At 35.3% G+C, this 23,333-nt stretch overlaps 1 protein-coding gene across 26 annotated transcripts in view; it reads right to left on the reverse strand.

Annotated features, from left to right (window-relative positions):
• Positions 1 to 23,333, reverse strand: part of LOC126925727 (plasma membrane calcium-transporting ATPase 3) — an 88,971-nt gene that overhangs the window by 32,523 nt on the left and 33,115 nt on the right. For 18 of the 26 annotated variants that reach the window (XR_007714093.1, XR_007714090.1, XR_007714091.1 and 15 more), the window contains 12 exons: positions 15,600 to 15,877; positions 15,314 to 15,511; positions 14,983 to 15,209; positions 14,562 to 14,697; positions 14,335 to 14,469; positions 12,685 to 12,720; positions 11,234 to 11,604; positions 10,295 to 10,779; positions 8,863 to 9,908; positions 7,803 to 8,017; positions 7,182 to 7,333; positions 2,655 to 2,787 (listed from right to left, as the gene is read on the reverse strand). Coding sequence is in view for 22 of the 26 variants with exons in the window: in XM_050741595.1 (XP_050597552.1) it covers positions 2,655 to 2,787; positions 7,182 to 7,333; positions 7,803 to 8,017; positions 8,863 to 9,908; positions 10,295 to 10,779; positions 11,234 to 11,604; positions 12,685 to 12,720; positions 14,335 to 14,469; positions 14,562 to 14,697; positions 14,983 to 15,209; positions 15,314 to 15,511; positions 15,600 to 15,756 (3,291 nt within the window). In the remaining 4 variants the exon portion in view is untranslated. Of the gene's footprint in view, positions 1 to 2,654; positions 2,788 to 7,181; positions 7,334 to 7,802; positions 8,018 to 8,862; positions 9,909 to 10,294; positions 10,780 to 11,233; positions 11,605 to 12,684; positions 12,721 to 14,334; positions 14,470 to 14,561; positions 14,698 to 14,982; positions 15,210 to 15,313; positions 15,512 to 15,599; positions 15,878 to 17,538; positions 17,845 to 18,456; positions 18,596 to 23,333 lie in introns of those variants that run through there. The other 8 variants (XM_050741596.1, XM_050741598.1, XM_050741597.1 and 5 more) reach the window with 5 other exon arrangements.

Below are 23,333 nucleotides of genomic sequence, written 5' to 3' on the forward strand. Positions count from 1 at the left end.
GATTATGCGACCATTCCATCAATTTCTTTTATTACTTCTTAGATAACAATCGCAATCAATTGGTATTGCAATGTCAATAATGGTTTCTTGTCGCATAGTCAAGAGATGTTCTCAATAAAATAGCAGAAGTAACATCGTGATGGCATAAAATAAGTAATTTACACCATCACGAGCCGCGGTGTTGGTCAAGTATGCGCTAGCTTCATCAGCCTTAACCCGTTCCCATCGAGAGAAGTGAAAGAATGAAAATAAAAGGAACAGAAAAATACGAGAGGCGTCGTCGACGAAGGGCTGTTTGTTTTTCCTTTCCGACTCTCGCTCGGGTATCGATTCCTAAGTCTTCAAGCGCTGAACAATTCTCCAACTGTCCAGAACTAACTTCCTAATATATCATTAAATTAATAAAAAATTTATATCCACAAAAAGATGTCATTTTATGGTCCCAGTTGAGTCTCGGTCTTTTCTTTAGAGAGCCTCAATGCTGGTTCTCAGGTTAAAAAAACATTTATATTCCAAAAACGTATGAAAACAAACTTATGAACTTCCTTCGTACTACATTCCTTAGTTAGAATTCTACAGATTCATCTCTACAAGGAGCTAGAAGGCACTTGTACCTTCTGTTCTATAGCCATTCCTGACTTCAAGAAGTAAAGTCTAGTCCATGAAGGGGATATGACTTAATGAAATGGAGCATTGACTACTTAGACCACTACTATAAGTTGGTCCTAAATAATCAGATCTGTGCTGCTTCTATGTAAATCTGGTGACTAGCCATCTAATACGTGCTTGGACTCTATGGATCATAAACGATGAGGTAATCATCATTGAAGTTAATACAAACTGAAGAGATCTACTATAGCTCTCTACGCCTTACTCATCCCTGACTATATTCATCGCCCTTAAGTAAACAATGCAATTTTTGTCTAACTGGAGCTGATTTCTTGACTGAGCTGGTTGAAAATGGGCGATTAATGTGACTGATGTCGAGAGACCCGAGTAGGTATTTAAGAAATGGGTAAAAATCAATTATTCGAGTCGTTCAATTAAATCTTAATTGACTTCCTTGTGCTTCGATTTAACCTCTTCGAGCTTGAATCTCGATGAAATAGAAATGTTTTTTATTCGAGAAAAGCAGCAGATTCTTCTGTAAAAGAAAAAGTTGCGGATGAGAAAACCATGTCGAAGAGGTTAAGCGAGGCAATAGTAACACTTTTAGCTTATAGTGTCCAAATATTTTTCACTTCTTGAAGATATTCTCTTTGGAAAGAGTAACTGAAACCGACTGCTACATACAGTGAGTATGTTAACCCTTTATAAGGGGTGCAGTGCCAACTATAAGAAAGTGGAACATAATCTATCTGAAAAAAAAAACATAAAGAAACATTAAACGCATTTTCCTTGGAAAATAACTAAATTCTGGTTAAAAACAGGAATATTCAGTATCTGAAGACATTTTTTTCGAAGAGACTACGTAGTTCCGTTCAGTTCAATTTTATTTTGTCTTATAAAGGGTTAAGAGCCAAAAAATGATACCTAACAGACTATAAAAAATTTAGACGAGTTTCAGAAGACCCCATAAAAAAGATTCAGTCGCTGAAACGAGCAGTGAAATAGGGAAAACGACCTGAAGACGATCAATCGGGTCGAAGTCAATCTGGTGACTCTCAATATAAGGGGCGCATGTTTTGTTTAGATCGTCGAGCTTTCTTTCTTTCTGTGGCTAATGCGAGATATATCGCAGTATCAAGAGGGCAAAAACGCAAGGTACGCATCGTCGAGGTAACACGGCAAAGAACTCAAATGAAAATGCAAACCAAGGTAAACAACGGTCTCGAACGAAAAAAAAATAACCAAATGAGAGAAACTAAAAAACGTACGTATATATATATATGGAACAAAGTATATAACGTACATGTATATACTTTTTGACTGTGTGGCTGCCTAGACTATACCATTACACGTAAATACTCCTTCATGGTAGATTCAGAATTCAAAAACATCAATGAAAAACTGGTTCGTGAACGTGGATCTTACTTGATCATAATTACAGATCCTAACTGCCTCTATTGCTAGACAAATTGAAGAGTTTGTATGGCTTCATTTCTTCCAATAAAATAATTCAGAAAGTATGAGACAGTATTCTCATGAACGAGAAAAGCAGCTGGGAATCAGTAGCAAGCAAAATCCAGGCTAATTTCAGTGTTTCTCTTGTCATTTCTTCATCCTGATTCTCTGCCTGTGAAGAGTCATTCACAGTGTAGTGGCCAATCTGCGCACACGGTCATGGTTAAAAAAGAGAACAACTTGTCGCTGCGATGATATGGTATATATTGGGCGTTGTAATATAGTCGATGGCAAAATACACGTGATTCAACAAAGAACGTTGAACACAACCGATTCGATGATGAAACAAGACCTAGAAAATCGACGCCAGGACGACGGGGGAGACTCGTCGGTCCAAGGCCAATTAGAGAAAGCAATCGGAGCGTCGCGTGCGCGGCTATTTCAAGTAGTCTCGTTAATTCTATATTATTATTCTTTTTTCTCATATTAACTTGATATTGTTTAACTTCATCTCGGGGACGGGGAGAGGGGAGCCCGAGAGAACGCTGACTTCGAGTGATGACATGAGAGTGAGAGATAGGGATAGTTACCTGTGTCTGTAGTCGTGTTAGACCACGGATCCATAGAATTTGTCCTGCGCGCGGCTTTTTATCCGAGTCAGGGTCGAATTTCTCATCTCCGAGATTGATCGCACCGATATCATCCGGCTGGCCGCGGCCCCATCTGTTTTTAAAAAACATGAAACCAATTCTTCATCACTCGATCCCTGTTACACACATGGTCTATAATCAAAGTAGGTTGTTTTTTTTTTTTTTTTTTAAGAGGGAAACTTTGATTTTGATTCTTAAATTTTTTTTTTATTTGGCTGACTGATGACGCGTAGAACCGGCTCCTCGACGCACTGCACCCAAAATTTTCTCTGTTCTATGGTTTTTCCCCTCGCTCCTTAGCTTGGATACCTAATCACGCTATCTGTTTAACGGTATTCGACGACGCTGGCTAGCTCAATATTTTTTTCTTTTTGTTTTAGGAAAATCGACTGACGGTGGCATAAACGGTGATTGGAAGTGGCCGAGAAAGGAAAGCAGACGGACAGAGAGGCGTACAGGCTGTTTCACAGTCACGAGATAGTGCTACTCTTGGGTTTCAATGTGATCCTGTGTTTTGTAAATGAACTAAATATTATTTACTGGAAGTAAACATTCACCTTTCCTCTCTTTCGTTATCTTATATCCTCCTTTTTGTTTTGCGATAATATACAAAAGAAAGTTTAAGAGATAAATGGTACGAACAAAGGCCAGAATTGTACGAACTGAAATTGTATTTTGACGAAAGCAATGAATGAATGTAATATATACCCTGAGATAGATTACCGTTGCCTATAAGATAGAAGATGTTTAATACAAAAGCTGTTAACATTTACAGAGATTAAACTTTCTTTTGTCCATCACTATATATCTTCTTTGTCACTAGAATATTCAAATCCATGGAACAGAAGATCACCACTATTTCTTAGAAAATTTTACTTCCAGTGAGCAGCGCGTTTCTCGCCGAAACAAACGCATTCAAAGAAGAAACCTGCAACTGCGAAACAGCCAATAATATATACACACATACAAGAAAAAATGTTTTGCGACGTGTAAAAAGAATGAGCCAACGAACGAGGGGATGCGATGTGAGGTGCAATGCGGACAAAGTGAGCGATAAAATGCAGTTTTCTGCAGATGAAGAAACGACTGTACATGTGTGAATGGATAATGTCTATGTATATGGCGTGTATGATGACGAAAGAGATACTTTTGTACTTGTTAGGAGAAGGGCGACAGCGATGAACAGAGCTGATAGGGGGAAAAAAAAGAGAAAACAATAAAAAGAAGTTAAAGTAAATAAAAAGACACAATGACCATGAGGAGGAGGATTAAGTGATGTAACAACACGTTCTGGGGAACGATGCACGCGTGATCTGGTAAATTTCAGGACTTTGGGTGTGAGATCTTTGGTATTTCGTAAATTTTCCCTTCTCCTCTGGACAGGTTGCTCTTTTATCTTTTTTTCTTTCTTTTCTCTTTCAGTTCAATTTTCGCACGGTTTAACGAGTCTGAATGGCATACATATACAACTTCCGGTATCCTCTGCAACGTGTGCCGTTTTGTCGCCCAGCAAGATGCGAGATCTCCCTTACCTGTTCAGGAGGGACAAATTTTGCAAGTAAAGCTCAAGAAAAAACCGCCACTACTTCTCTATGTGTCCTACGACAAGTGGCTCAGTAAAAGCTTTAACAAGCGAATGCAGAAGATTAATATAAAAACGTGTGAGAACCCCATATATTGTTATGTATATAGCTTTTCGTTTCACCTCCCGTGATCATAACACCGTGTTCGTATAGTTGACCAGGACGACCACACAGAAGCGTCCCACAATACACATACGTATATTATATCCTGTATCGATGATGACCATATTTTGTTATCTGATTATTGCTCGTGTATCTTTAATTATCTTCTTTTTTTTTCTTTCTTTTCTTTTTAGTATTTTTAGTGCGCTCGACGCGAGAGCAGCGAGAATCGCCGGTCCCAATTCGCAAGGGATTCTCGTCCCCTAATTTTCAACTTGCGAATTGGGAGGCATAGCCTAAGCGGACAGAGAGAAACAGATGCAGAGAATGAAAAAAAACCGGTTCAGAAGGAGAAAGTTCGGCTCCGTGCGTGTAATGGATAAAGATGGGGACAGAGAAAGTACAAGAACGAAACCAGATAGGGAGAGACAGACAGAAAGAAAGAAAGACAGATAGACAGTTAAAAGTTGTTGAAAAAACAGAGTCGTAACAGCTCCAGCGAGAGAGCGGAATGATTACAGATAAAGCGCTAAGCGCAAAAGTTACCACTTATTGTAATAATAGTATCTAGTTAGTCCGAATTTTCAGCTCTGTGAGAACTTCAGAACCAAAAGTTCACAAACTTGAACTCGGTTCAAGCGCGCTACTGAGATCCCTTGCACCAAACAGAAAATGCAAATGTTACAAAATACAGTGTATGTTTAGATAATATCGTGAGAGTATAGTGAATCATTAGGACGCCGTTTTCATTGGTTACTCTTTTACACAAACAAGTACGTAGACATCGGAGAAGGGTCTTCAGTCATGCAACGGCTAAGCCTAATATACGAGGTCCAGGTTTACCAAATGAGAAACGAGTAACAGTATAATATCCACCAAGGGAACTAATACTCGTTTTTTTTTTCTATGGAGACTCTACATACTTCCAGTATCCAAATAAATACATATTCAACAAATTCCTATGAATATTCCAGATCCATCATGATTAGATATCTTTGAATCTTGATGCTTTTAATCTTCCAAACATACTTCTTCCATAATTCTCAGTTCAAAAACATTTTCCAGAATTTATTCAGTTTTCCATCGACGAATTTCCAGGTTCTTCAATTTTCATGAAACAATAATTCAAAGATATATAAGGTCTTTCTTATATTTAGATACTGTTTTTGTTTTATTAGTGTCTTTGTCTCCAAACGTTCAAAGTTTCTTCCATGGAGGAAACCTGGAACGTTTCATTACTTGGCCAGCGCTAATGTACAATTACAAAAAAGGGGAGCGAGGGAACAGCTGAGCACGCGCTATCATTCTTGTCCAATGTGTTCAATTCAGATCACAGTGTTTGCATATTCATGGTTTTAATTGGGTTTCCTTAATATCTGGGCGCCTAGGGAGCATGCTACATAAAGCAATACGTTATTATGGTGGAGTGAGAAACATATGACGGGCAAAAGCAATAGAAAAGGATTCCTAGAAGCGAGAACATAAACCAACAGAAGCGCTACGATTATACAGCTATCAATAATAATAGTAATCAATATGATTTCCACGATGCATGCCTCCCTTCTATTACACTTTTACACGATACCGATTATGATGATACTTATCTTTCAAATGGTACCGTCTTTTCGATGTTGCTACACGCATATATCTTGTATATTGTATGATAGCGATGGGTTTTAGTTATATAACAGGAAATACCGCGCGAACAATATATATAACTTGAAAAATCTCTTTAAATTAATATCGAGAATAACTATACATAAATTGTAAGAATTGGAAAATACAACGATAGTTAATACAAAATTCTCGATCTTAATATTATGAATTACATATAAAATTCGAACGATACATCCTTATACAACTATCAACCACCGTCAAGAGGTAATATATTCTCCAATAACAGAGATTCCGTACTCGTACAATAGACGAACGCTGAATTAATCGTGCTTAATTATTAAATACAACTTCCAAGTATTGATATATAAATACATATACATGAAAAATCTTTCTCAATAGAGATTTCGATTAAGATAAAGAGGTTCATGCAAAGGCGACTATCGTGTACCAGGAGGGTCTCAATAAAAACTCATAGAAGCTACGTATGACAACTCGTACGTTAGAACTTCAATCAAGATTCATATAATCGCGCTTCCAATTTCCAAGACTAGTTAGTTTGACATTACAAGACAAGACATACATGAGAGCGTGTTTTTCAGATTCATTCTCAAAGCTTTAAAGAAGTTTCCCAATTACATTATTTTAAGCATTTTAGTCGAACAGTGTAGCATCCCTGATGTAACGCGTTCCTGTCGCGTCACACAATGCAAGAAAGCAAGAAACATTTACAATATTCTCCCATCTTACATACTCCTGATTTACTTAGTAATGCGTGCAATACGGCTGCTTTAGTTGTTCATAGCTTCTAGATATCTTTTTTTTTCTTTTTTTTTTTGAGTAGTCGCTACACGTTGACTTCCGGCATTCTCGCCTTTGAGTTTATATCAGAAAAAGATTACAAAAAAGAAAAAAAGTAGTAAAACAAAAATTATACAATACGAACAAAAGAGAAACTGAAAAAAGAACATGTAACAAAAGATATTATTCCAAAATATTTTCTGAACGAGAACGCAACACGTGGGCGTGACTATTGTATCCTTTTCTTTTTTTCTTTTCTTTTTAAGTTACGTTAGGTTGCGCCCGCTAAACCGAACAGAAGTATCTCTCATCATCTACACATTAAAAAAAAAGGTAGTTTTTTTACATGAATATGTTTATAACTTACGAAAGGATTTTAGGAATCTTGCGCGTAGGAATAGTCGTAATTACTTGGCCCCACAATAGAGTACCGACTCCGAAGAACAGGCACCACATCCATTGTTCTAATGTGAGAGCTTTCGTGCTGAACGCCATTTTACCGTATTGTATGATAATTACCTAGAAAACAGACATAGGATTTTATTGAGGAGATACAAGAAATGGTAATTTCGGTGTCACCCAAGTGTTAAACAGCTTCTCTCGTGTCCGTTTCTCCTTGGCTGGAATTCTTCCCTTTGTTAAACCTATCTTCTAATTAATTGAAAGTGAGAAAATGTGAAATTCTATCTAAAGGCTATTTATTAGCTGACTATTTATTATTAATAGAATAGGAAGCTAAGGATAAATATTAATAGATTCTTCCATTGCAAATTCAAATTCTATATATCATACTATGCTAGACTTGGCTATTAAATAAGTAGAGAAACATTTAATCTCTCTAATATTCTACTATATTGACAATTTCTATCCCTAATGTCCCATATATCAAGATATTGAAAACGAACACGGATATATTGTTGAACACATAATCATAATTCTAAGAATGTCCTTAAGAAATATGTGATATAATGTAGGAAATATGGTCTACCTGCGCTAGACATGTCATGATCCAGATAGAGTAAAAGATGGGGTTGGTGAATATTCCTTGGAAGACATTACGCTGACCATGGATTTTCCTAGCGTTAAATTCGTTGAAAAGAGTCATCATGACGAATGTGTTGAAGATGATGGTGAAGTGCTGCGTTGGACCGCCACCAGCCTGCGCAACTCCTCGGCCTGTTTCGATGTCAAGCATCTTATCACCTATCAATCAAATAGCTCACTGTTAAAAAATGTTTTGTTTTGATCGGTTTAGTCATCTCGAAATCAAAAAACAAAATCATTCTCACGAAGTTATTACGCTTGACAATAATCCGAATTATTTCTTGTCCTCTTTCTTTAATATTGTTGTAGTTCATCGCTTAAAAGAAGGTATTTGGAAAGAACGCAAGCCTGACTGGTTATTTCCAATAGATCCAATACAATCGAAAGAAATAAGATTTCTTATGTAAATCTCAAATGTCACTTTCTGCGCAACAAATAAGTTTCTCAGAAGCCAAACCGATGAACTCTATTTTTTATATATTTTTTAATTTCATTAAATAAGTATACGATGAACATTCACTTCTCAAGAAACTTAACTAAACTACTACTCAAATGATTTACTTCCATAAGTTAATTTATCGCAAGAAGGTGACATAAATAATAGTAAATTCTAAGATGAATTTAAGCAGTGTTTGCGACGTTATCATTTTTCTGTACTTTCCAATTTATGAAGTTGACCAATGTGGTTTCTAAATGGTTCAAATAGTACATATTCGAACTTTTTATATATACAATTTTCTTTTCTTTCTTTTTTTGAATTCAGAGATGACAGAGAATATATGAACCTCCCAGAAGCCAAACTGATCAATTGCACTTTTTAAACTTTTATGAAGTTCTCAATGTCATGAATTAGACACATATTAAAATTGAACATTTTAGAAAAAGAATTCTAAGCTACATTTTAGAAAGTAATATTTGTAATTGTCCAATATATGGCCAGTTTGATCAGCATGGATTCCCCGAGGGACTCATACAATGAATGAGCGAAGAACAAGGATATTTACCAACGAAAAGAAGCATAAAAATTACAGACAATTGATAGACAGCTTGGCCGAGAATGTTCTTCATCATTGTCCTGGAGATGAGCGGCTTCGTGCGACCGTACGGTTTACGAAGAAGAAGGTCAGACGTTGGCATTTCGGTGGCCAATGCAAGAGATGCTAATGTGTCCATGATTAAGTTCACCCACAACATCTGCACCGCTTTAAGGGGAGAATCTTGCACGGCACATGCTCCGATAAAAGCAACTATAACAGCGACGATATTGACGGTCAATTGAAACTGCAAGAACTTCGCTATACTATCGTAGACGTTTCTACCCCACATAACTGCCTTCACGATCGACGAGAAATTATCGTCCGTTAGAATGATATCAGAAGCTTCTTTAGCGACGTCGGTGCCGGCGATGCCCATGGCAAAGCCGACATCCGCCTTTTTCAAAGCAGGACCGTCATTCGTTCCATCACCGGTTACAGCAACAACCTCGCGACTCACGCTCGCTTTGCTATCGATTATGCCTTTCACGAGCGTGTATTTGTCTGTAGGCGACGACCTAGCCAACACCCTTAACCTCGGCCACACTTTGTCCAGCAAATGTTGCTGTACCTCGCCGTTAGCATCACGGATCCTCCTGTTGAACTCTTTGCCTTCTAAGATCAGGAAGTCTTCGTTCGGCTTAAAAATCCCACATTTCAGGGCAATGGAACGCGCAGTATTTATATTGTCTCCAGTCACCATTCGCACAGTGATGCCCGCCTTCTGACACTTCCTGATCGCGTCCGGTACCTCCGGACGTACCGGGTCTTCAATACCGACGATGCACAAACACGTGAGATTGTTTACGATGTTCTCCTCGTCCTCCCAATTCGGATCGTTGTCGATGTGAACCTGATTGATCTCTGCCTTGCCGGGAACGAAGTCGCGATATGCGACGCAGATCGTACGGAGACCGTCGCACGCCATCGGCTCGATCACGTTCTTTACCAGACGCTCCTGCATCTCTCTGGTAAATTTCTCCAAATGACCTTCACGACCATATATAAAGGCACATCTGAAACAATAAAACATGAAGATTATAGAAGAAGAATATAAGTACAATTCTCATGATCTCTTAATTTTCATATTATTCAGCGATTAAAAAGATCTATTTTAATATAACATAATTATAAAAGAGGAACAATCTGTTCCTTTTAACAATAGATAACAAGTCCGTGAAATTTTGTGAAAGAGAAAAATTTAATAAAAAATTTTGATGACACGTGACTAGTTGACAAGGAGTCAAATTTTAAAATTGCTTTCAAATGAAAAACAACAAATCTGTAACAATTTTATGGTAAATAATACATTCTTTTACAATAACATCAGCCTGTAATACAGCAAGTGTTTTCCACGTTTGATCTATGAACTATAATTGACTCGCGAAAGAAAATAACATACTTCTTCATAATGATCTCGGAAGCGCCCTTGGTGAAGAGTCTGTATCCACCACCTTTCCTCGGGATGACAGTAGACATGCTCTTCCTAACGCTATTGAACGTGTACACCCGTGTGAAGGTTTCCTCAGGTTGATCGTCTCGTATCGTCTGATAGTTCATGCCCAGGGCTACTACGAATCCAAGTAAGGCACATTCGGTTTTATTACCGACTTGAAGCGGCAATTCTGTAGGTTCCTGCGGGGGCATTATTCTGGATGTGTACGCCGAATTAACAGCGATAGCTTGAATTATTAAGTTTCCGATGTGCGACGGGATCTCCGAGAACTCCGGGACCTTTTTACTCATTTTCTCGCATATGTACGACTGAACGACGGTCATCCGGTTGGTTGTCAGGGTACCAGTCTTGTCCGAACAGATTGCCGTGGCGTTACCCATAGTTTCGCAAGCATCCAAATGACGTACCAAGTTGTTGTCTTTCATCATTTTCTATACACAGAGAATCATACATAATTGTATACTCATACATCAACAATATTCCTTCACAAAATTTTAATATCAAATAAGGAGTAAAATAAAAAATTTACAGAATTTTAATATTTCTCTATCACTTTACCCTATTCCTTGTTTTTCCCTGGTTTACTCTATTATCTTAATTATTAATTTAGAAACAAAATAAAAAGAAAATATTTATGATAAAGTAGAAAGCTGTCGAGTGCAAGCATTCCGATAATTTAATATGGATAGAGTCTTAAGAAATCTACAACCTTTAATGCGGAGAGTAAATCTCAAGAGTGCGCCTCTCTACAGTGAGGATACAATAATTTTTAAAGATTTATAAATAGAACAGGAGTTCATTTTGTTCGTAGAACCACAATAACGTTTTTTCAAATCATTTTATTAATTCTGAAGTTCTGAGAGAATGAAATTGGTGAATAGTTACCTTAACGGAATAAGCGAGAGAAAGGGTGACAGCTAGAGGAAGACCTTCGGGAACGGCGACTACGAGTACCGTTACACCAATGATCAAATGCCGCACCAGATCACCAGCGTACATATTTTTCCAAGGTTTCCCCTCTATCACAAACGTGGTAACGCAGAACTGAATGACTAGAATGATAACAGTAAGCACTGCTATGGTCGAGCCGGCATAACCGATTTGTATGGCGAGTTTAGTTAGCTTGGCTTGTAAAACACTCTTCTCTTTCTTCCCTTCTGCTCCACCTGCATGGCTGGCTGCGTGATGGTTCTCCCCGCCCTCGTGCTTGCCTCCACTCACATGGCTGTTTCCAGTTATTTCTCCAGCTTCATCTCCTTCATTAGCAACATACAGATTCATTTGAGTTCATCTATAACCACACCGTCTGAAGCTCGATTCCCATTTCTTCCTTCTTGATTTAACGTCTTTTAATTAATTCTAACTTTAAAACAACACAATTTGAAAGTAGTAATATTTAAGAAGATGCTGATACATTGTTTGATTTTAGATTTTTATATAGCAATATTGTCCAAAATTACATAAGAATTAGATGACCAGTGGAATCGAGTTTCCTCGTACTACATTTACAACTACATTGCTTTGCATACTCTAACTAATATTATGATACTGGTGACTAATGTTAGTAATCAGTATCTATCAAAGAAAAGGAAAAAGAAATGTAAACGGTAACAATAAGCCGGCAAAATAGAGAAAATATAATCAAGAATTAATCGAAAAGCATAACAGTTACATGTTATGAAATAGAGGTGAGTAAAATTATTATAAAGTATACAAAAGAGAGAAAAAGAGAGACAGGGCGTTATTGAAATAAATGCAGGAATAATCAGAAGCTATACAAAACTTTAATAGCGGCTAAGATTCTTCTTCAAATATGCATAGAACCACTGCTATTGGAAGCATTCACAGAATCAAATATAACAAAAGGTACAGAGAAGCACGGATGAGACATAATTTTACTCTTTCACACTGTCTTCATAAATCTCCCCCACTTAATTTGTACGAGAACAAATGGATCAAGAAGACAAGATAGGAACAATAGAAGTGAAAGAAAAAAGTAGATTGACTTGACAACAAATTTCTGTCTTCACGTTACAGAGGCCATATACATAAATGTATAATATAGAGAGTGCAGTGAACGAAACATACAGAGTGGTGATATAAAGGACAAAAGTTCAAAATTAAAAGTGTTATCCTATTTATCTGTAAGTAGAACTTAAAAGATTTTTCGTGACGCGTGCGTACTTTAAAGAAAAGTATAAAGAAATCTAGAAAAAATTAAAAGACCAAAATTATTTTTTAAGATAAATAAACAAATACGCGCGCGTGCTCATTTAATGTATATGTCGAACATCAAAATGATGAACAGTAATGATTTATGATAGTACTTTATTCACCTGTTAATGACTTCTTCTTCCGCTGCTTCTTAGCCTCTAGATAAAAAAACGCATGCAAAACAAAATCGATTAGCAGTCTATCTAAAAATGTAATATGCCAGTCGTAAGTTACGCCATATTTTTGAAAATTCTCTTTCATTCTTAATCTCCCGATTTTTATGGTCTTTTCTGTTCTCGTATTCTAGCATAATACTAATTAATAATCCTAAATGAACAGCCCAGAAGGTTTTTCTTTCTCTCATCAACGCTAGCTTTGTTTTTTGTTATTATTGTATGTATTTGTAGTGTCTTTTTTTCTTCTCTTATTCTGTTAATAAACCTCATCTGAACAGAGTATTCAAGGGACAGTGTAAAAAACATGTTATACAACACTTAAAGGGCCTTCCAGGTTGTGCAACATACACAACACACAACAGCATAAATCACAAGAAAGCAAACTGGATTTATGTCTATTTAATCCTTTGTAAATAGTCTTAAGGTCGATTCTTACTATTAACGTTTGATATTTTTGAAATAGAAGGTGGTATAAAGATATAAGCTGAATCCCTGTTCAAAAATCGAGAATTAAAGAGTTACTTGCTCCACCTTCTACAAAAAGTTAGTAAGAATTGATCTATACGTAACAGTAACACTAAAAATACTTCTAACTCATTCAGTGGAGGGTTTTTATACATAAACACATAAGACAGAGATACGAACATTAACAACCAGATGCAGGCCAATATAAATATTTCAAAAAAGGCACATGATGTGAGTAACTAATAATAATAGTAATAATAATAATAATAACAATAATAATAATAATAATAATAATAATAATAATAATAATAATAATAATAATAATAATAATAGTAATAATAATAATAATAATAATAGCTGCAATTAACGTGCGATACTAATAAATATTTAACTGTTTACTTAAAGTTTAATTTCTATGAATAGCAAGATTTTGTACTATTCTACCCATTCACTTTCTACTTCATTTTTCAAAAAATTTCTCTTTCTTTAATGCAATTATACTTTAATGCAATATTATTCTCAATGCAATGGCGATAAAGTCAGCTATGAGCTAAACGTTTTCTTCAAAGGAAAGAAATTAGTATACTGATCAAGGAGTCATTTCAAAAGTACCGCAAACACATGCTAAGGAAAATGAAAGTGTCACAAATAACTGGAAAAACTAAATTCACGATAAAATATTCTCGCGTCAATCCAAAATAAACACCATGCGTCAATTATTGGTTTTCTACTTTTCTTTCACGTATTTTGTGCCATGCGTTTCGTAATACCCGCTACTGCTCTCTCTTAAAACAATTAGTAGTTAAACTTCTTTGTAATTTATTCGCATAAGAATTTCTAGCATTTTCCACAGGGGAAGAGTAGCGAGTTCCAATTAATTTTTTAAAGTACTATAGTGGGAGAACTTGGCAAGTCTTACCATTTTGAAAACAAAATTATCCGTAATATTTGCTTCCTTCAAGATGCCAAGGTAATCATTTTAAATTCCGATGATCTTCCTTAAATATTTTGTTCTCAAAATGATAATTTCCGAACACTACACTACTTTATCTTATCCCAAAATGTTTAAGAACTAATTCAGGACACCTTGCATCGATCGTTCCATTCCCCACTGAAATCGAGTTTACATACCTTTTTTCATCTTCTTGATTTCTTGTTCTTGTTGATCAACAGCAGCACCCAACAAAGTAAAAATAATACCAGCCTGCGAGTTAACGCCCACAGCAGTAACTAACATTTTCCCAGAACCCTCCATCACATGTGTACCTTTAGAAGGGACAGAAGTCACTGTGATTACCATCCCAACACAGAAAACAAATTTAATTATCGGTGTTCGATCTGTGAAACAGAACCCTCACCTGAGAGTACCATGGGATCGAACGATTCTCCTTTTTTAACATGGTCTGACTCTCCGGTTAAACTGGACTCATCCACTTTGAGATCGTTGCTTTGTATAAGGATACCATCTGCTGGCAGCAGGTCTCCATATTTTATCTGAATTGTAGATTACCCAATTTAGGGAAGACCTTGTTTATGTTTTTTCGACGAAGTAATGTTCGTATCCCGAAACTCATTATCGATGCATGTGATTTATTGACAAATTCTCAGACAAAACGACATGTTCAAGAAGTTGCCAAATTTAAGTACAAATGTTTCTAGATTAAATCATGTTACTGATTCAAATATGGGCTTTCGTGTTAACCAGAGAATCGTAAGTCGTATTTGACTGCATTTGAAATATACTTTCTGCTAGTAGAATGCATAGTCTGCTGCACATACCTGACATATGTCACCAACAACAATGTCAGTCACAGAGATCTGTTTGACCTCTCCTTGCCGAATGACAGAGAATCTATGCTCCCCTTCTATCCGACTTTGGAGCCCCCTAAACTGTTTTTCCTTAGAGTAATCATTGGAAGCTGTTACTATTACCACCAAAATCACAGAAACAAATATAGCAGCTCCTTCTATCCAGCCATACTTTGATTCATCTTCATCTATTAAAGCTGTAAAAGTTCATAAAAAAATGCATTTTTTTATATCTTACAGAATACGTTTATTCTTATTCTTTACCCAATAGCTAAGAAATAATATTAAAATTCATACTTACGTCTCTCCTCATCATCTGCTGGCTGATAAAAGCTAAGACCTAATGAAACCAACGCAGCTACTTCCAGGATGATTAATGTAACGTCTTGAAGAGCTTCCCATACTAGTTGTAGAAATGTTTTTGGTGGTTTTGGAGGTATTTGATTGGAACCAAATGTATCTCGTCTATGTTGAATATCAGCCGCTGATCCACTGAGACCTGCACAGTGAAAGTAATTTCTTTTGTGAATATTTCATTTGTACATGCATATTTTGAATCATAGAACTACACAAGAGTAGAATCTTACCTTCACTGGGTGAAGTGTATAATTTTTTACAAATCTCCTGCACACCACCATAACTACTGATTTTATTGACACCTTCACGTCCCCGGAGCTCCATGAGCTCACGAAGTTGCTTAAGAGTGATACCATATTGGGTTGGTCGGCCATCTATTGTTGCCATTTTGCTTTGTACACCGACGTTGGCCTAAGCCAACTCTACTGTACTCCTTCACGCTAGCAGCTCGTATTATTCTCTGGTGTCACTGACACCACTGGCCTCCAGAAAATTGGAGGGCCAACAGCTGCAACAGATAAGAAAATCATCCTAAAACTCCATTGTATTCAACAAATCTTTCTTATATCAAGGACTGCCATTCTCAAACTAAGATATGCATGGTTTTTATTGCTGTGTTATGAATGCTAATTAAAAAATAAGCTATTAGCATATGATAATGGCAATGCGAGTCACAGTTATTTAAACAGATGTGTCATTATGTCATAATTATATTGGTACTTCTGGTCTTGATGAAATGGTAAAAAAAAATGAGATAAAAATCCTTATCTCATGATAATACACTATCAATATTGAAAAGTCTGACACAGAAAGAGCTTTATGGAAATGCAATTCTATTTTATATCACCAAGAGTGAAAGATTTCAAGGTTATATATATGTATGTAGTTTAAATGACACCTTAATTTTTCCGTAAGAAATGAACATTATTATTTCTAAGAATTAAAGTTATGCAATTTCTATAAATTATCAAGTACATATAATCATAGAAAACCAAAGATTCAATTTTATCAAATATTAATACTCTAAAATATATTCAAAATATATATCACAATAGGAATCACAATACTCCTATTTGGCAGAATCAATACAAATGATGAGAGGAAATCCAAACAACAGGAAATCCAAATCATTGAACTTTAAAATTATCGACTGATAAGTACAAACATTGAAAATCGCAAGAATTGAATGAAACCTAAAATTTACAACTGGTTATGAAATAACAGGATATAATTTTTTAATCAATATCCTTCCCGCTTCAAGAAAACAGTTTATTCCATACATTTTTGCATAAATAAGAAACTTCTATTTCCTTGGAAGCATAAAAGAGTTGTAATTAAGCTAGAACATCTTTCTCCTTAAAAAACATTCAAGTTGTGTAAAGCAGATTATTCTGTGGCATGCCATTGTTAATTCAACTAGTAGCCTTTAAGACTTACACTAACGAAAGTAATTTAGGAAATATATTGCTCCTAAAACTAATCTCTGAACTCTGAGCGCACATGTAACCTAAACCTCAATTGCTATTCCTGAGTTATGCAGTAGACAACCTCAGTTTAAATTAGAGTTAAATTTTGTAACTTTAAAATATTTAATTACAATTTATATTCTACATCTTCTACAATGCCAATGATAGCCTACGTCGTTTAAAATGCAGAATATATGTTGAATTAACTAAAATAAAATAAAATAAAATTTAATCTTATCTACAATTAGACAATACTAACTGGGTTTTACATAAAACAGAATAGAAATAACTGGAAAGTTAAAAATTCATTAAATAATTTTTATTTATAACAGTTAATAATTTCATTCGATCCCTGAAAAATCACAAAAAAGGAGTGGTTAGATGCAATAGAATAACCGTAGAGCGCTATGGACGTAAAGTAAAAGACTGCCACGAGTGGCCTGGCCTAGACTGTCATCGAACGCCGACATAGTTTTGAGGTTATGTACCTTGACAAATGAGTCATTACTGAGAGACGGCAGTAAAAGTGGCAGACACTCTCTTCCGAAATGATGTCACAACGAAGAACCGATGTAACGGGAGCTTGCAATTGAACGAACATCGACGATATAGCCTGTCTAAAAATAACACTGATCGCGGAAAAGAGACAGAGCGACGACAGAGACATAGGGAGAAACACAGAGGGATAGAATAGCCCGTTTACCTTCTGGTGACAGTTTACGTGTTGACGGCGACAACAGATCGCGAATTGGCATGCAAACTGACCTCCCCTTCACTGGTTACGGCCACGAAGCTTCATTCTTCCCTGTCAATCACAGAACGTGCAGAAACCCTGATTCGCGACACGAACACCGCTCTAGGCAGCGAACTTGCTCGCCACGGAAAGGCGTGTTAAGTGAAATAAGCCATTAGCAAAGTAGTAATCGATTCGTGTTGCCCTCTAGCTGCTCGCACGCGTACTGCGCAAAGTTTCACTATTTTCCACTGGTTTCACTTGCGGCTCGATGCTCTAAACCATGATGTCGTAAAAGAAACTAACGTTATTATAAATTGTAATGTTTCTAGTGTTGTGTCTCATGAAAGAATACATCCAGAAATTTTTTATTTATATATTGCAGAAAACATTTTGAAATGTCGGTAACGAGATACGACTATCATGATTATTTTGGTCAAATTTGAAACACATGTGAAAATGTATATAGAAGTTACAAGATATTTATTGAAAGTATACACTTCTCAAAGATCATCAAAATATTTGAACAACCAAAGTATTTACTATATCAATAAGCCACAATATTTAGTGAGGCCATTTTTAGCAATAATTGTATATTTAAGACTACTATCCATGCTATATACTAATTTTTCACTGAGTGTATGTTTGCAATATATATATTTGAATATTATATAAATTAAAAATCAATTTCAAAATGTGTATATATATATTCATATATATTATCTCATTACAGAGCTAACGAAATCTCGAAAAGTTGCGTACAATGTAAAAAAAATTGTCTGCGGTAAATGTGCGTACAGTTTTGTGAGCCATTGTACAGATTCACCATTCTAAATTATAACCTAGAATGTTTTTAGATTTATTTCATAAAATTTGTATGTACAATACCTCTTTCTGTTCGAAGTTTATAAAATTTTGATTTAGGAGGCTTACTTCCGTTCAATTGTTTAATATTGAAATTTTCCAATAAATGTACAAGCTATAGAGAAATTCCACTATTTTCTACTAGACCTGACACTAGAAGGTAAAGATGAACCAACATTATAACTGAACTGTGGATATTTATGCAGATTTATATTTTTATGTATGTAATTTAAAAAAACAGAATCTAGTTAGAAAATAGAATAGTTTAACTTAAATATTATAACAAGTAATATATTTTGTCTATTTTTGCATATTATGTATATTCTATGTATCGTATTTTCGTATCTTTAAATTTCCCATAAATGCAAAAAATCTGCAGTCTAGTTATAATTTATAATATTAAATTTATTCAATGAATCTTTTGATATATTTTTTTTATATATTTATAGAATTTTCTATAATTCTCCTTGACAACTGCAATAGATTGAAATGCACTATAACATTTTATTTTTGCAAAATATTACATCATATTTGCGCTCTTTTTTCTAGTAATGTTATCCAAGTCATTCACATTATTGATAATTATTTAATCCACGAACTTTATCTTTATCTCATTTTAATTATTCCAAAAAATTTAGTGACGTAGGTGACCGATGACCACCGTGCGGTAGAAAACATGTTAACTCTGTCACGGATCAGTTACTCTTAGTTCCAACGAGACGTTTGCTATGTAATACCGAAACTTCTTAACAAATGAAACGATCCACAGAGAATTGCTTTGGTAAATAACTTAATTAATTCGTGTAAGCCGAGATATGTACGTTGTAATCTGTGTCGTAGATGCGAACAGTCGCGAGCGTTTTGCAATATGTAATTTATGATATCGTGGAACGCACGAGGCGGAATTCAACACAACAGAGCCGATACATCACATAACGAGTCTCGCAATCAACTGAACGCTCCTGGCCGCACATTTTTACTTGGAAAGTTCAACCTGATTCATTCATCACGTTTACGTAATTTTTACTCACAACTTTATTTTCATCCTATTACAAACGAACTCCCGCTAAACAACTAGTTACCACAGCCTTAAATACCTATTAACAACTGCTGTATGACAGACATCATCGTGCGAGAACGAAAATTCGCGATGATCTAAGCGAAATGATCGCATTCTTCAAGGGTATCTTATAGAAACTGCTCGTGCGATAAATCACTAAACAGCGAATGTTTATGCAAATTCACATTATTATAAATATAATTTAAAAAATGGAACCTAGATAGACAACTGTTTTATCTACTGAAGATCATAAGGAGTACATTTTGTACTGCTAACGATATTTTCTTAATACAAATTTCAAATGATTTAGTTTATAAATTATTAGATTGGTTTGTTCGTATGAAATATGAAACATTTTGAGAAACGACTGTGAATCTTCAAACATATAATATACACCATAGATTTTTAAATACTTCATACTTTTATGAGTATAATTAAGGAAATGGAATCTAAATAGAAATTTGTTTTATCAACTAAGTGTAATAGTACATACTCTTGGACTTTAACTATTTTATACGTTTTTCCATATTATATGCAGACTTTTTAAGTCTTTTAGATACATGTGAATAAAATAACTGGATTACAAAAGAGCTAAGTATATATGGATTTCTATACCAATAGTAAGAATCAAAATGCTATTATTGCATCTATATCTATTTCTATAAACGAATTCGTCGGTCCCTTTCTCAGATAACCTTGTCTTCGGGCCAATTCTACCTTTTGTACTTTTAATTTTAAAAGCGAAAATAATGTCATCTTATTTATTAATATATTTCAATGTTTTTTATGTTTATGCTGTGCCTTAAGAACATTAAGGTAGATAATTAAAAATCCTAGACTAATAAGAAGATAGATTTATGATCGATGTAAAGGCTTCTCTTATAAATGATTTCTCGTTAATTTCGTTTTACCCTATTCTTTTTCCCAGAAGTCGTATGTAATAAATTCCATAAACATAATAAGGTGTCATTATTGAATAACGTAATAGCGATACTCGACGAACGGGGAGCAATAATTGCCTGGATTTTTTCATTCGCAATAAAGCCACCACGATTTATCGTGTTTTAGTAATCGACGCTCTTTTTTCTACCCCAATAACCACTCGTATTTAAAGAGTGTCGTTTAACTAAAAGAAATTGTTTGAAGCGGTCAGAGGCCATTTCCTTGGCCGCGTGGAGGAAAGAGATATTTTCTCTGTGCTCTATATTTCGAGAGTACGTGTCGATATTGTTGATTGAGCTGAAGAGCCGAGAGTCGATACGAGGCAAACAGAGCGGCAAAGCAAGAGGAGAAGAGGGAGTTACTAAAGAGAGAGGAAACGGAATTCTTTTTACCATCCAATTCCAACTATTTTCGTACTTTCACGCGGATTCCCTTCCATTGTTTACACTCGTTCGAGCACTCGAGTCGAGAGAGATAGAAAACGCCGAGAAATTCTTGTTATAGAACTTTCGAAAATTCTTTTTATTGTTCGAGAGATCGGTTTATCGTAATTTTATTTTTCAATAAATTTTCATCCATACTAATCGTCGTACACGACGTCTTGATCATTTCACACCAATCATCGACGGAACTTAATCTAAAAAATTATCGCCATTTTATTTTTCAACAATTTTTTTCTACGTTAATAGTTATATAGATGTACAGATTTCAATTCATATTAATCGTCCTACATATATAACACCTCAAAAATATCGCATGAATCATCAACGAACTTAACCTCAAAAATTATTACCATTTTATTTTTCAACCGATTTTATCCTACGTTAATAGTAATATTGATGTACAGGTTTTTATTCACATGAATCATCATATGTATATAACCTTAAAAATACCGCATGAATCATTTGACAGACTAAAAGATTATCGTAACTTTATTTCTCAACAATTTTAGCTTACATTGATCGTTGTGTATGGCATTTTAATAATATTATACGAACCAACAATAAAGCTAACGTATAAAATTTCCGATTGCACGATTTATAGCGTTTGCAGTTGTAATTATGCCTGGCAATTTTCTAGGCGATAAAATCTCTCTTTACTCGTACCCGTGTGCTAATGACGCAAAGTCTATAGAGAAATCGTGTAATCTCGCTCTTTTTCTCTCATATAAGTTATACAGGTTCGATGGGTGCACAGTTGTGACCAGGGGTGGGCTTCCTTAATTAGAAACTGATTTGATGCGAAGACTAACTACTGCCATAGTAAGCGTAAAGATAGTAAACTGCCCTTATTTTCAGGCGTTGTTTTACAATTAATTTCACGCTCTATCCCTATCAGGGGCGCAATCACGGCAGGGTTACCAACCTTCGAATGAAAAAGTCCACCATCTTTCAACAGCCGTGCTCGTGCGCGCACGCACAAAGGATAATTGAGAAAAAGAGAAAGGATTCTGATATCATGCGATGCACTTTTTCGAGAATGTGAATCTTTTTTCGTACGAACAATATTGATACGATCAATGAAACGTTAACGGGAATCGATCCATCAATAATCTCGGGAAATCCAACAATAACTCCTCGCCCTCTAATTATAATGCCTCACGGGATCAGTTTTCACTGAATCGGATAAAATTGCTCTATTTCGACGCGAACTTACCGCACGGACGATCAGTGTATATTTAGTGTTTTCACGTGTTTGAACTGTACTGTTGCCCACCCTGAACGACATACACACACGCTCTGTCTTATTTCTGGATTCCCTTAAAGAATTCACCATACCTCCATCTTTCAGGGATTAGCCATGACCGCACGTGTCGGTTGCCAATTATATTTTTGCTAATATGTATTGAGTTTCCTATCTGTGTGTACTATTTCTGTCGTTTTGTATCTATGGACTTGGTTAGAAGATAAGTGTGTTACATGCACTGCAATACATATACTTATAACGTCCTATATCCTGCAGTATATATATATTAACTGTATTACATACACTTATCATCTAACCAAGTCCATAGATTCACAGCACACTAATACTACACAGATAGGAAACTCGATATTAGCTCTGGAATACCAATAACCACTCCTACTGCAGATTTCTATACATTTATGGGAAATTTAAAGCTGCAAAACTGTATAAAATGCACATAATACGCAAGATTACTTACTTCTTTAGGAAACATAATAATTTAGACTACATAACTGAAATTAATGAAATAAAGCTAAAAATAAAATAAATTAATATTTCTGTTTTTTTTTATTTAAAAAAGGAACAAAGATTCCGAGCAAATTTACTAGATACACTGACTCGCTGAGGTCAAACGAAACGACATAGATAGTTTGATGTGAGTTTAAGTCAGCGACAAGAAATATACGAGGAAAGAGGAGAAAGAGATACAATCTTTCTCTCTATTCTCATTTCTCATCTAATCTTCTCACGTAATTTACCATAAGAGCTCATTACTCGATTTACGTCATGATTTCAGAGATAACGTTCCGCTAGATGGAAAAATGTAAATCTATTAAATCACTTGCGACAAAGATGACATTTTGATACTCGTGATTGCAAAATTTCGATTGTAAAAGTACGTTAATGACAGATAACGCAAATCGGTCAAAATCTAACGCGCCGATACGTATCGATACTGTTATCGAATCGATATGTATCTACCGATGCAAACATAACCTAAACTGGAGTTAACCTAAATAACATTATCATCCATATTATCTTCTCGAAGAAAAATTCTAGTATTGTAATTTCACTTTTATTAACGACTTTCCGTCACGTGTATTATTCTGAAATATTGTTTTCTCTTTTTATGCTATGAACTATCTTAAAATTTCATTAGCATAGTAATTTAGATGTAACCCAATAAGAGCTATCTGAATTACAAAAAATTAAT

The sequence above is a fragment of the Bombus affinis genome, chromosome 16, assembly GCF_024516045.1.
Source record: "Bombus affinis isolate iyBomAffi1 chromosome 16, iyBomAffi1.2, whole genome shotgun sequence".
Taxonomy (NCBI): Eukaryota; Metazoa; Arthropoda; class Insecta; order Hymenoptera; family Apidae; genus Bombus; species Bombus affinis.